Below are 15,486 nucleotides of genomic sequence, written 5' to 3' on the forward strand. Positions count from 1 at the left end.
TTGATTTTTGCCTTGAAACTTCAGGGCTTCCACCAACATTTTGGTGTTTTCCGCACAGACTGAGTTTTGCCTATGCAGTGGAAACAACAACAAATTTGAAATTAATCTGTGGGTAGAACAACAGTTTCCAAGGAACCTCTTCCAAAGAAATGAGGCTTTTATCGTATCTGATAACAAGGTTTTTGTGTTGCAATTTAACAATGCAAGTTCAGTGACTCAACAGAGAAGAATGCGATACAGGTATGTCAGATTACATGGCAAGTTCAAGTGCTACCGTGGTAGGTAGGAAACATATTCAAATGGTGACTGTGGACATGATGGGAAAATGGAACAACCGTCAAAGAAAAAGTAGATGTGTGAAATCAAAATATTATTTTGAAGAATTTCTGATTCTGCCCCAAATTACCTATTGGGGAAAAGCTTTCCTAACTCAGCAAAGATCATCATCTAAATTTTAAGAAAAGTTTGGGCTTTTGCAGTTGGGTACCTTTGCATGAGCAGAGTCAGTCAGGGATCTGAGCCTTCTTTTGTTACTTTGGTTGATAATACACAGTGTCTAAATAAGGTGTTCAGATATGTCTGTGTGTTCTACTTTAATTTTTATAAGGCAGAGATGTCATTTCTTGGCTAGTTGTACTGGAACTGTTTCCTGTAAGCTTTTGCCTACACATTTATCTTGAACCTCCAACATTTTCTCATCCTGTAAGGTCTGTTTAGTCTAACTGAAGCTAAATTGACCTGTACTCTTTATGACATGCTACGCTACTGCTCATATTCTCAGCTTATTTCTAATGATCATCATACACTATTTCCTGTACTGAATTCTAAGTATTAGACCTAGGTTTGCTCAAAGCATTTTAAATGGTATGTCTGCAAATTTGCAGTCTTTTATAGCTTCAAGGTCATAATAGTCTTCATGATCCTAATTTGTATAATATTATGAGTGTCGGGACCTGAATTTCAGCTGGATGTAATCATGGCTTGTAATTTAATGGGTTCAGATTTTAATCTGAACATCCTTGCCCCTGCAGTGAAACACGGTGTTCAATGTTATCAAAAAGACACTTTACCCATGAGTTGGAAAGCAAAACATTTCAGTGAAATCAACCAAATTCCAAATTTATAAGGTTTTGAGTAATGTGGCATGATTATTTCTAAGTACAAAAGATTTCCAAAGAAAAGCTCATTGCTGAAATCAGCTCTTTAGATTTTTGCTTTGTGTGGATTTAAGCAGCCTTTCTTTTGAAGTAAGGATCATTCACTTGCTTTCTCTGTTCCCCTGTGAGAACATGCAATATTGCTTCTCTTCAGGCCCTGATTCTGCAGACTTTGTTTGTCAAATATTTGGGACTTCCTCAGAATTTGAACAGATTTGAAAGGGTCTGAAGCTTTAAAGAACTAAATCCACTGTCCAAAAGTGACTGGCAACTCCAGGCAACGAACACTGTAGAGTTTACTCTCTCCCCCAGATATTGGGGAGCAACCTTTCGTTTGAGCAGCGGTCTGCTGCCATCTTTCCTTTTAATCTGTTGTTGAAAAAAGACATGTACATAGACAGTCGGAATTATCTCACCTTTTCTTTCCATACCTTGTGGTGTGCGTATTTGCCAATACAGAAGAAGGGGCAGGTCTGACCCTCCTTTTCCATAAGGATATCTGTCCCCTACCGCTGCCAATCCCTAAGAATCTGCCCCAGTGTAAACACAGCTGTACACAAGTTTATTCTTCCTGCATAAAGGGTGGAATATAACCATAAACAGATTATAATCCAGAGTGTTTTATACCTCTACGCTGCACAAGTAATGTATTATGCTCTATTGAAATTAAAGGCTTCTGGCACTCGGTGGCTTTGCCCACCTCTGTGACAGCCCAGCTCTGCTTGCCATTTGTTCTGGCATTAGTGTTTACCTCCAGCTTATTTCTTCAGGAAGGATATTAGTTCTCAGGGAGAAGGGGAAGATGTATAAGTGGCAAAACAAGATTGCACTGTGTAACTGAGGAAATTGCTGGCAGAGGATGCCTATGGCTGCAGCCTGCCCCATCCTGCGCTGGGGATTCTGGGCCCTATGCATGAGCGATATGCCAAAAAAGCAAACTTCCATCCAGTCATTACAAAAATAAACAATGATGAGGAACTATTTTCAGCAGGGACCCAGAGCACTGAAATGACCGTCTATCCCATAAAGGAGAAAATAGGTTGTGGCCCTGCATACATCGAACTCAGACAAACAGTACAGTACAAGGCAAAACGATCTAGAAGTCCTATAGCTGAGGTTATATACCTTTTTGGTCCCTTAGTTTGGGAGAGAAGAGCTAACTAAGTCATTTTTTTCTAATTGTTATTTAAGCCCTTTTTCTCTCCAGTTTTCTCTCACCAGCCTCCTCCAAGAAGCTGCTTTTGTCAGCATTCAGAAACTCTGGCTCTTGGGAAAACCAAAGCCAGCACTGAAACACATCCCAAAGCATCAAAGGAAAGTACAGCTGGGAGGGACCACAAAGATCTAGCCTGGCCCGCTTCCCTGCGGCAGGAGCAAATGTACGCAGACCGCTGCCTGATGGATATTTGTCTAAGCTGTTATTAAAGCTCCTTGTGAAAGAAATTTCACAACCTTGCTTAAACAAGCTTTGGAGAGAGCTGCTCTACCTGCTTACCTAGTGGTTTGGAAAGACTTCTTTCTAATAATTAACCCAAATCCTAGCTGCTAATTAGCTATCTTCTTGCTTAACCCTCAGTGGACACAAACAACAGATTAACAGTGTCTCCTGCTAATTTTATATATTTGCACTACATTATGATTCAGCCTCTCTCTTTTCCAGTTGAAACAAACCAAACCACTCCAAATTCTCCTGATGAGTGTTGTTTCCTAGAGCTCTGCTCATTCTTTCTGCCACCTCCCAGACCTTCTCCCATTTGCCTAAAAGTAGTGGTGCCTGATTTAAAAGAGGTCTCAGCGTTTCCTGTCAGCTAGCTGTCCCCAGACCCTTAATTCGGTCCCTCAGGCTTAATTGTGGCCCTGATGGAGCCTGTGAGTGGAGGATCACTTTTGTAAGCAGCAGGAGCTGTTGAGGGTGCTCTGCTTCCCAAAGCCTCGGGGAGCAGAGCCAGCTGACACACCGTTGGCCGTTTGCTCTTCTCTTCCTGTTTCTTTCCATCCTGGTGGAAGAGATGAGTTGGTACAACCGGTAAAAGAGTTTTTTGGGAACAAATCTCCGTAAGAAATGCAGTTTCTATGAGATGGAAAAGTTTGGGGAGCAATATGCCAGCCCCCTATAGAAGAAGCATTTAAGTTGAGCTTTTCAGCTTTCATGTTTGAAGCTCAGTATTTCTTCTATACAGCAAAAATATCTTGCTTTAACTTTATAATTTTCATTTCATATTTATTTAAATTGTCTTTAAAATATTCAATACTGTGTTCATACTAGTTGTGTTTATATTAGATTCTGTGGTAACATTATCAAAATAATACTTTTTGCCTTCTTCAAATTTGATATTTCAATGAGTGAAAAAATGTTTTGGAGCTATTGAACCATATGTTTCAATACTTGCAATGTGTTTCTTTTTAATTTCTATTTCATGAGTTCTTTTGACCATTTGTTCTGACTAGGAACAAAAAAAGTATGAATTTAGGCAGTTTTGCATAAATTCCTGACAGCTCTAGATAATTGATAAGTACACAAACCCTCTCCTTTCTGCTCACACATCCAGTTCCTGTGTGAGGTGTGCAAGGAGGGAAGCAGCTCATTCCTTCCTTTCACTTTGCATTATGACTGTAAAAAAGCTTTGCACAGTTTGGAATGGTATTTGATTAGGAGCCTGTTTATAAAATAAGTGTCTTCTAACCTTTGCTGTAAGTCATGCTAGATGATTCTAGCATGCAGAAGCAGTGCTTCTGCTTCTGAAGCACTTGAGACCAATATATTCTCTTTGAAAGCTGGTACTTTACATTGATTCCGCAATAGTGAACAAGTGGTCATTCGGGGATCCTTTGCTATAGCATTTTTAATATTCCATCCATTAACTAATTTGGAAATACATTCCCACTGTTTAATCTCCTCTAACCATGAAAGTCCCAAGATAGGCATGGTTGCAAAATTAGGGAGAAGCACCTTTTAATGCATGACCTTCAACAACTGACTCTGTAGCTATGCAAGATTGTCTCTTTCCACAGACTTTTAATTATCTCTTCAGTAAGTGGTCTCTTGAATGATCTTTAGTATTTCTTCATTGCGCCCTGCTAGATGCCATTTCCTGCTGTATTACAGGAGAATTTTAAAATACCCTAAAGTTCCTTCAATGTTTACATGTGAACAATCCACGCTCATAATGCTCACCAAAATGCCTAGAATTCACCTGTGAGTGTCTACCTTAGATTTATTAAATAATAAATTCCCTGGAAACTGGGGTGTGAGCATGTGATTACTGAAGATGTCCCTGACTACCTATCCGAAGACACTCAATGTTAGGTCCTCTATCTGTGTTGACTCTGGCACAAAGCTGCCACAGAAGGCCAGCAAAGAGTTTCCCCCATGAAGCGGAACCATTGTCCTTTCTTTCTTTCTGTGCCAAATCTGTGTTACATACACATCTCCTGCCAAGGAAAGAGTGCAGTAGGGGGTGTCAGGGAAAAGCCCATCCTGTGAAATTGCCAAGGTGTCAGAGCTGTGGTGCTAGCAGCTACATTGACCATCCCAATCCCAGGGAGGAATTTAGACTCCCAGGCAGTATTGGCCACGTTGTGAGAAAGGCTGGCTCTCAGACCCTGGAGCAAGAGAGGTTTTACTCTACCTCCTGGTCCAATGATCTGACAGACTAGAAATATCATCTCCCATGCCCTCATCCAAGAAGACAACTAGAATAAAATGTTACCGATCCATTAGGACCATTCATAGCACTACCTGAAATGGCAGCAAAAGCCAATGAGTTCTCTGAAAAATCTTCAAGATACCCTCCTTGAGTGTCACTACCCAGTTTCTCGCCTACACAGAAAAGCCTTCTGAATGGGGTCTCCTGAAGTTGAACCTGAATTTTCATCTCTTTCTATTAAGAAATCATCTTTTGGCAAAGATGGTTGGAGAGTCTCCCAGTCTGTCTTTAACCTCATTCGTCTTTCGTTCCTCACTGGAACTTCAAAATTTTACTTTTTATGAAAGGAAAAATTGGCCCTTTTCTCCTTTCTGACTGCTACAGATCCTGTAATACACATCCAACTGCCCTTCTCTTATCTGGGTCAGCTGCTGGGAGACCTCTGGAGCTCAGAGATCCTCCCTAATACTTTTTCTGTTGTTCTATCAGTTGAAAAAAAATTGAATTGGTCACCAAAGTTCAGGTTCTATGGGTCAGGTTTGAATTAATTGCCTCAAGGGTCATATTTTACAAATGAAACAAGAATACATACCTTTAAGTGATGAGTCATATGCATTGTGCAATGGATTATTATTCCCTTGGGGTATAGTATTTACTTATGCTTGTGAAATGCTCCATAATTTTTACATCTTTTCTTCCTTAGTGTCTTCAGATGTAGATTATAGTCACAAGAAGAATGTAGGCTTAGCTTTTAAAGTGAATGTACTTTAAAGCCTAATTAAATAAAAGTTAAAGGTGCTGGGTGATAGGCAGTATCTTAATTGAGAAGGCAATAGATTGAATTAGGGTTTTTTTCTTATAGATCCTCAATCCAATATTTCTTGAAAACTAAACCGTCATATTCTTCAATTGCTAAAACCAATTTCAAGGTAGAAATGTCATGTCAAGTCATGTACCAATAAGGGCATTGCAAATAAGATTTTTCTTGACCTTACCAATCAGTCACATTGCATCCCCTCCAAAGAGTATTATTAGATTTTTATCATTTTCTGAAAGCTTGCTCTTCAGAGACCAGCCTGATAAAGTAAAGTATCTGATTCTAATAGATAGCCACAAACAAAGTTATGAATACCACTGCTATTCATTTAAGGGACATCACTACTCTACAGTAGATAAAAAGTCTAATGAATTTACATTAATCAAATAAATGTAATGATTACCTGGGACATATTTGGTTTTATAATTATATATATTTTAGTAATCCCTTTTTAGAATTGACACAATATGATAGATTTCTTTACGAATATTCATATATCATGGAAATGTATGGCCTGATCATCCATTATAATAATGATGCATCTTACTATTGCCATACTGATTCAAATTAATTTCTAGATCCATGTGATAAAACAAAGGCTGAGGTATGGTCAATGGTGTATAAAAAGGTATTCAAAAGAGGAAGAACAGTCTAATACCGTAAGCAAATGGAGCGGACTTCTTCCCCGTCTTGTGTCCCACAGATTACCTTTTTGTCGTGGGGGATGCACAAATATTTCTAAATTTGTGCTAGGAATCTAAACGGGCTGTTAGTTAGGCGGGTGCAAGTCCCATTAGCATCACTGAGAACTGCAGCAGGTTATTTAACTGGGTGCCGAACTCCCAGCCCACAGACGTGTAACCCTTGTAGCAGAGCTCTAAAACCCTAGTGCTCAGTTTCAGAGCCTTGACAACGTTTCCCATCGCAGATTCAAGATTTGCCAATATTATGCACAGAAACATGAATTGCTGTGGTGATAAGAAAAAGTGCTGATTTGTAGATAGCTAATTGAATCGTACTTTTCAAGCTGATGTGGGTATAGAACTGATATAGCTTGAATGGTTATGTCACTGATTTGAAACAGCAAAATTACATTGCATTAATTTAGCATATTAGAGACAAATGTAAACTAATTTCACAGCTCCTTCAGGCAGCATTTTATAATGAGAACCAATTTAATTTGAAAAACCAAACAGAAAAAAATACATTTTTGGGCCTTCTTTAGATTTGCAAAGGTATTCAACAGCACAGGTATTCAACAGTTTGTTTTCCAGGGAAATTTCTTGTAAAACAAATGCAAGATTTATGATGACTAGGAGTTAAACCCCATTCTGACTGGGACATATGTCAACCACTCCATTTATGTCTTAAAAAAAAAAAAGGGTAATCACTGTCATGGCACAGTGGACAGGGAACTACTTACAGAAGACTTATACAGTTGGAAGAGAAACACTTCTGTGGAGCTGAAGCAACTTTGTTTGTGCCAGAAGTCCTTCAACCATATCCACAGCAGGCAGCATGAAAGGGAGGCACAGGGAAGGGAGTACCCGACACAGTCACAAACAAGGCAGTCTGCAGTTTGCGTGATGCTGCCCAGCACCCACCATGCCTCCTATCAATGCTTGCAGATGAGCTGTTGACATTATAATCAGATTAGTCATGTAGAAACCTTCAGAGTCAAGAGGGAGAAGCCTACCCTTCTAGAGCACCGTTAATCTAATTAAAGCTGTTGTTTTAAACAGATCAGATGAATCCCACTCTAGGCGACCTGCTTCCCTCTGTTGGCTGTAAAGGCAGTTTAGATGACTAACTCCAGCACAGGTGTCTGGATGCAGGCTGGACGAATCCCATCTGCAAGGATTGACATTATCCCTGCAAACAGCCTAAACTCAGCTTCTGGTCATGCTGCCTGCAAAACCCTGCTCCCTTGCTTGCTACACAGCAGTCCTTTTAGGAAGGACCTGGATCTGAGGAAGGACCTGGATCTGTCTTGTCTGTCCCACCAGTTCTGTGTCAAGGCAGTGTGTGGTGAGGGGAAGAACCCTGGCCAGATATTTCACACTGGATTGCACCACCACCCCCAGCACAAAGCATGCCATGGCAGGTCTTCTGGAGTGTTGGGTGCACCAGCAGCTTTTCCCCAGGAAGCACCTCGAGAGCAGCCCTCACGAGGAGTAATGGCAGAGTGAGGGGTAAGCGTGGCTTCACGCCTGTGGTCAGGTAGCTTCTGCACAGCAGTGGCAGACAGACGTCTTATCCCCGCTGGTCCAAGAAGGTGCAGTGTGAGATAAAGCATGTCTTACAGCCAAGGTGAGGAGGGCTTTGGATGCCCCATCCCTGGAAGTGTTCAAGACCAGGCTGGATGGGGCTTTGAGCAACCTGCTCTAGTGGGAGATGTCCCTGCCTACGGCAGGGGGGTTAGAACTTGATGATCATTAAGGTCCTTTCCAACCTGAACCATTCTATGATTCTGTGATTCTATGACTTGAATGACACCAGCTTACCTAAGCACCAAATACCACGTGCCTGGGGCCCTAGACATCCATGTTTTGAAAGAAGATACATTTTGCTGGGCTTTCATGGACTGGAATCCTGTGGTGGTTTAGGCTTTCAGGCACTTTCTCACAGCATCCATAGTGTCTTTCTGGAAATGTAGCAGCTTAGCCACGCTCTGGGTAAACAGTGCTTTACTTTTCAGTCAGATTCAGTCAGATTTTTACCTTCTCCTCTGGTCCCTTGCTTTTGCTTTGGTGATGTGAAGGAAAGACAAGTCCTTGATATAGGCTGGGTAAGCTGAATTATGGCTGCTTTGTGTCCCAGTACAGCTCAGTACATCAGGATAGCCTCCTGATGGTCCTTGGCTTTGGAAATCATTTTCCATTAATTATCTGCAAAATATTTACTTTAAAAGTGCTGTGAACAATCAGGCCAGGAAGCTTGTTTACTTGAACATTTCCTCAACAAGAGTGCAAACACCATTGACATGAAGTTTTTATACTTTTCTCCCAGCTCTAAATAAACGCTGTGTTGCACTGATCAGGATTTTGCTTTGGTTAAAGAAGAACAAGACCTCTGGTGTTTATTTTTTCAATATATGTGTATTGTTAAAGAACAGTTACATTCATCAGTGACTTCCTATGCACGTACTGACTCAATTACCTCTTTCTTTCTTTTTTATAGGCGTGTAGCCACCGCTCTAGCTCAGAGATAATCTGCTGTACAACTCCTTCACTGAAAGCCTTCAATCTCCAACCACCCTTTGTAACCAAAGTGTTCTTTATTTTTGATGGTGTCAGCTCTTTGTACTTTGATTTTGATTATGTAAATAATCCTGTATTTAAGCATTTTGAAAAGCCAGTGCTCATCTCAAAAGGCAACCAAAACGTTCTGGAAATCAAGGTAAGAAATGTCGAAATACTTTTTTTCAATTATTTGCAAGAGCACATCAGGAGTGTAGTGTGGAACAGACGTTTTGATGAAATAGAGGAAGCCCCAAGGAAGCGCGGGCAGAGAGAGACAGAGCAGTGTGTTCAGTACTGCGTTCACCCGAGCTCCCAGCTGTCACAACTTAAAAGATGCAGAGCTGAAACCAAAGATACACCAGGGTGGCATGAGGTGGGCTGGGAGAGGGGCTTTCCTCATCCCCATGGGAGGACCACACTGTGTTGCTTCTGATTGCGGTGAGCTGCGTCACCAGTTGAGTACTAAACACGGCCAGCATCCCAGAACCTGATGTGTGTGGTCTGCACGGCCAGTCCCAGCTCTTACTGTCACAGGGCTTTTTGTGTCCTTCCTCACAAAAGACACAGAGTTGCCTTTAGAAAGTGGCCTTGCAGCTTTGGCTCTCTAGAGCTGAGGGAAGCTCTGGCCTGTGCACAAAGTCACTCGTGAGAATCAGTCACCACTGTAGCCTAAATATTTACGGATCCATGAAAAATGCAAAGTTGATGCTTAGAGCCTGTTAAAGGAGCATTGAGAATAGTCTACGCAGCACTGAGAAACATCTCTTAGGAATGTGGGGCCCTCGCAGGCACAGCCTGCTCTCTAGTAGAGTGCTGCAGAGAAAGTTAAATCTGTTTTTGCAAGTCCAATTTCCTGAAATCTAGTGCTTTTCCGAGTTAGAGTATCAAATAGGAACAGTATAAATACAGGTATTTCTAATTTACAATGAATGTTTATGAAAATGTATAAGAATGACACCAGCTTACCTAAGCACCAAATACCACGTGCCTGGGGCCCTAGACATCCATGTTTTGAAAGAAGATACATTTTGCTGGGCTTTCATGGACTGGAATCCTGTGGTGGTTTAGGCTTTCAGGCACTTTCTCACAGCATCCATAGTGTCTTTCTGGAAATGTAGCAGCTTAGCCACGCTCTGGGTAAACAGTGCTTTACTTTTCAGTCAGATTCAGTCAGATTTTTACCTTCTCCTCTGGTCCCTTGCTTTTGCTTTGGTGATGTGAAGGAAAGACAAGTCCTTGATATAGGCTGGGTAAGCTGAATTATGGCTGCTTTGTGTCCCAGTACAGCTCAGTACATCAGGATAGCCTCCTGATGGTCCTTGGCTTTGGAAATCATTTTCCATTAATTATCTGCAAAATATTTACTTTAAAAGTGCTGTGAACAATCAGGCCAGGAAGCTTGTTTACTTGAACATTTCCTCAACAAGAGTGCAAACACCATTGACATGAAGTTTTTATACTTTTCTCCCAGCTCTAAATAAACGCTGTGTTGCACTGATCAGGATTTTGCTTTGGTTAAAGAAGAACAAGACCTCTGGTGTTTATTTTTTCAATATATGTGTATTGTTAAAGAACAGTTACATTCATCAGTGACTTCCTATGCACGTACTGACTCAATTACCTCTTTCTTTCTTTTTTATAGGCGTGTAGCCACCGCTCTAGCTCAGAGATAATCTGCTGTACAACTCCTTCACTGAAAGCCTTCAATCTCCAACCACCCTTTGTAACCAAAGTGTTCTTTATTTTTGATGGTGTCAGCTCTTTGTACTTTGATTTTGATTATGTAAATAATCCTGTATTTAAGCATTTTGAAAAGCCAGTGCTCATCTCAAAAGGCAACCAAAACGTTCTGGAAATCAAGGTAAGAAATGTCGAAATACTTTTTTTCAATTATTTGCAAGAGCACATCAGGAGTGTAGTGTGGAACAGACGTTTTGATGAAATAGAGGAAGCCCCAAGGAAGCGCGGGCAGAGAGAGACAGAGCAGTGTGTTCAGTACTGCGTTCACCCGAGCTCCCAGCTGTCACAACTTAAAAGATGCAGAGCTGAAACCAAAGATACACCAGGGTGGCATGAGGTGGGCTGGGAGAGGGGCTTTCCTCATCCCCATGGGAGGACCACACTGTGTTGCTTCTGATTGCGGTGAGCTGCGTCACCAGTTGAGTACTAAACACGGCCAGCATCCCAGAACCTGATGTGTGTGGTCTGCACGGCCAGTCCCAGCTCTTACTGTCACAGGGCTTTTTGTGTCCTTCCTCACAAAAGACACAGAGTTGCCTTTAGAAAGTGGCCTTGCAGCTTTGGCTCTCTAGAGCTGAGGGAAGCTCTGGCCTGTGCACAAAGTCACTCGTGAGAATCAGTCACCACTGTAGCCTAAATATTTACGGATCCATGAAAAATGCAAAGTTGATGCTTAGAGCCTGTTAAAGGAGCATTGAGAATAGTCTACGCAGCACTGAGAAACATCTCTTAGGAATGTGGGGCCCTCGCAGGCACAGCCTGCTCTCTAGTAGAGTGCTGCAGAGAAAGTTAAATCTGTTTTTGCAAGTCCAATTTCCTGAAATCTAGTGCTTTTCCGAGTTAGAGTATCAAATAGGAACAGTATAAATACAGGTATTTCTAATTTACAATGAATGTTTATGAAAATGTATAATTATGTGCATGAATTTTATAGAGAATATCCATAACTTATATATAATGTAATCTATAAAAATGCTTTACAGAAGTGAATCAGCCTTAATGGTGGGGTCATCTCTGTGTGGCTGTTCCATAGCTCTCTACACCCAAACTCTTTTCCCCTATGAAATTTCCCAAGCCATGAAATCTTGAAGCCCTGAGGTCTTTGACTTCAAGATGGTCCAGTGGACCAGGTCCTGAGCTGTAGGAAATCAGAGAGAGTTACCTCAGAGCCTCTGTCAGCCTTGCTGAGTTTCAGTCAAACTGTCTTAATATTGATCTGTCTCCACAAACTGTTTTGGGAAAATTACAAAGAATAATCAGTCTGGTTTTTACTTTTTTGTTTTGTTTTTCTACTTGGAATTTGTGGCCGTACAATCACCCCTTCCTCAATGCAGAGCAATTCTCCTGTTCAGTTATGTAGAAATGCTAGAAAGAGTTCTGGTGTGTGGGTCAACGGAGAGCTGGGAATATATAACCGCTGCATGGCTCAGTGCCTCTGTGCAGTGACAGCGGCATTTTCCAGGATTTTCCAGGTCATGCATATCAACCAATTGGAAAGAAGTCTAATTTGAGAAGAATCGTAGAATAACTTAGATTGGAAGGAACCTCTGGAGGTCTTTGTAGTGTAACCTTGCTCAAAACAGGGCTAAGTTAAAAATTAGGTCAGGTTGCCTGTGGCCTTGTCTAGATGAGTTTTAAAGATCTCCAAGAATGGGGATTTGGCAGCTTTAAAAAACCACAAGTCATTTTCTGTAGACGTCTTTCTACCCTGCTGTCCCTATCCTATCCTGGTGCATGGGTTTATTCTACCCCATGTGCAGAACTTTGCATCTGTCTTTGTTGAATTTATGGGGTTCCTGCTGGCCCACTCCTCCAGCTTGCCACAGTCACTCTGAGCAGTGGTTCCTGTCTTCCAATATTTCAGTCATTTTCCTAAATTTGATGTCATCTGAAAGTGCAAGAATGGCACATCCTGTTCCTCTGTCCAGGTTGCTGATAAAGATTTTAAGCAGTATTGGTCCCAATATCAGCCATTGAGGAATGCCACTTGTTAGACTTCTAACCTTTGAGCTGATGGCCAGTCAGTTTTTCACCCACCTTACAGTCCATCCATCCGGTCCATATCATCCTGATGTTTGTTCAACACTAGGAGAGAATGTGTTGCAAACCTTGCTAAAATCAAGATAAATGTGCAGTGCTCACCCATCATCTACAGAGCCAGTCATCTCCACAGAGAAGGCCATCAGGCTGCTTAGGCAAAATCCATCCTTAGGAACCTGTGCTGGCTGTTCCCAGTTGTGTTCTTGTCCTTCCTCTGGCTAGAAAAACTTCCACGAGGACTTGCTCCAAATTCTTCCCAGGGACTGAGGTTAAAAATGAGATGTTTTTTAACTCTCTTTGTTCTTTTACTCTTGAACCTTTTATTCTCCCTTAAGGAGGAGTCCTTAGTGCTCTTTATTGCCGGGAAGGAGCCATTCAGATGAGAAAGGCTGGCTGAGGACTGTCCCATTGACAACTGACCAATGTCACAATTTTCTACCATTGATGTCACCTGTAGTCATGGCACCCAAGGCAGATGTCTACCTAAGCTTAATGCCCTGATTATTTCCTGGCAACCAACGGGGGAATAACATTAGTGAAAGCTGGTCTCCTAGAACAAAGTATGAACAAGCACCAATTTAACATCTTCCTCTAAATAACATTAGTTATAGTGGGATGCTTCTATCAAAACAGTGAGGCGACTTTCAGAAATTATAGTCGGGAGCCAAAAGATCATTACAAGCCATATTGGCAACACTTTTCCCTCGTCCCGTATCCGCATTCAAAAATACACACAAGTTTACATGCCTCATGGTCATATTTTGTGCAGTAATTAAGCAAGCTCAGCATGAAATTAAATGGCAGCTTGCTTCAGTGAACAGTCTGTTCTACCAAACCAAAGTTCTTTTATCTTTTTCTTAATTAGTTTCAGAGGGGCGGAGGGAGCTTTATCACAAGTTTTTCAGTCAAACTAATGTAGTGTGACATATTTGGCTTTCATCAAATGACAGTAGGTACTGATTGAAGGGTTCTGTTTGGTTTCTCCTGATGGCCATAAGATGTTTTTGTAAGAAAATGTTACACACAAGAAAAATTTAAGTCTTCTAAAACACAGTCAGGGCACTGTATGCCACAAATGGCAGACCTTCTTTTCTTCAGTGCCAGCCCTTTTGTCTTCCACACTCCTGAGGTTCTCAGGGTCTCGCATCATCACTGTCTTCCTCTGCCAAGTATGTGGCTCTTTGAAGTCTCTCAGTGCCCATCATGCCCCAGTCAGAGGGGTCATGGCAGAGTGACTTGAAGCACTTCTCTCCTTTAACATTGTGAAGACACCACTTCAGAAGTGCTTCCATCTCCTGCCCACACAGGAAGCTCTCAGGACAGGAGAAATTCTGGTATTTAGCTGTTGGTGACAACCAAAGACCTGAGTCTGCTGAAGAGAAGAGTCTACTTACTACTTTCCACAAGAGTCACTGACCCAGACCTGCGAGCTGGCCTGCTGACAGCCCAGTATGTCCAAGTTGTGAAAAAATAACCCAAATAAATAAGGAAAGAAACAGTTTCTTACCTCAGTCTGCCCTGAGACCTGGCCTGGTCTGGAGTTGTGCTTGCACACCAAGCCAGCACAGGGTTTCTGCGTGCTTCCAGAGGAGGCCTAGGAATGGGCTACTGGATGACCAAGTTTTATTTATAAATATAAATCTTCCACTAAAGAAATAAGTAGCACAGTTGTCATTTCACGTTACACATCACATCTGAGATCTTGGCGGCCCTCTGGCACATCTGTCCTAAAACTAAGAGTAGGACAAGACTTACTAAATTGCCCACTCTATTCCTAAGCCAGTACAACACATTATGAGACAATCTTAAGGAACTCTTCTTGTCTATTTACAGATCACTATATTTTTTATCTTCTTCTACATTGCATAGAAAATTATGTTTCTCTCAATGTCTGTCCCAAGAGAGTGCAGTATGGAAACCCTGGTAGTTCTGAGCAAGCTGAAGTGGAAGCTCTGCAGCTGCAGTAACTCCTCATTCTACCCAAGTCAGCGCGCTCTGCTTAGGAACCTCAAGAATTCTTCTGAAACCAATCTCAAAATTTCTACACCTTGGTCTGTGGTCCTTCTACTGCCTATAGACTTTCACCCAGATTATTCCCATCTCTCTAAAGTCGTGCGGTAGTTGGTTCTATCACACTGGTTTGCAGCAGCTACTCAGACCTGTAACTAGTTTCTCCAGCTTGCGTGCAAAGGCATTGCTCAGCAAAAAGGGGATAATACACATTTTAAAATAGAAAATATTGTTTCCTGGTTCTCAGAGAAGTCAGTTTCCTCCTTTTCTTGAAATCATAGGCAAATTCTGTGGTCCTTAAAAGAGCAAAACCACTGCTGAAAGAGTTTTGAAACTCTAAATCTATTGACATACGATACTGAATATATTTGAAACTATATTCTATTGAAGGTAATACAATTATTATGGTTATAAGTAAAAACTACTATCTTCATTATAACTGGCTAAGGACCACCTTAGGAAACATCAATATGATTTTTTTCCCTTTGGGTAACTGTGAGTTTGGTGGAGAAAAACATCTTAAGATTTGCTGTAGAAGAAGGGATGCCACTCAGCCACACTCTCCAGGATAGTACGTTTATTCTGGAGATGGAAGACACACATTCAAGTCTTTTGAGGTACATCACTCAAAGGAAAGATTTGAACATGAATTGCTCACAATCTGCAGCAAGCCTCCATACCAATAAGCAATAAATGTTGAATATTTACTTAACATCAAACAGAATGGCTTCAAGTAGACACAGGATAGAGTGCCAAATGGACTTTTTTGGCCAGCAATTAAAAAGAACTCACCTGGGGTGCAGCTTTGCCAGTCAAAAGAGGACGTTAGACTG

General features: G+C 41.5%; 1 protein-coding gene across 1 annotated transcript in view; it reads left to right on the forward strand.

Moving 5' to 3' along the window:
- The window catches only part of MET (MET proto-oncogene, receptor tyrosine kinase), a 72,288-nt gene that overhangs the window by 39,531 nt on the left and 17,271 nt on the right, over positions 1-15,486 (forward strand). The window contains exon 10 of the mRNA XM_014964340.1: positions 8,802-9,020. Within this exon, the coding sequence (XP_014819826.1) occupies positions 8,802-9,020 (219 nt within the window). The remainder of the gene's footprint in view (positions 1-8,801; positions 9,021-15,486) is intronic.

The sequence above is a fragment of the Calidris pugnax genome, unplaced genomic scaffold, assembly GCF_001431845.1.
Source record: "Calidris pugnax isolate Ruff unplaced genomic scaffold, ASM143184v1 scaffold44, whole genome shotgun sequence".
Classification (NCBI taxonomy): domain Eukaryota; kingdom Metazoa; phylum Chordata; class Aves; order Charadriiformes; family Scolopacidae; genus Calidris; species Calidris pugnax.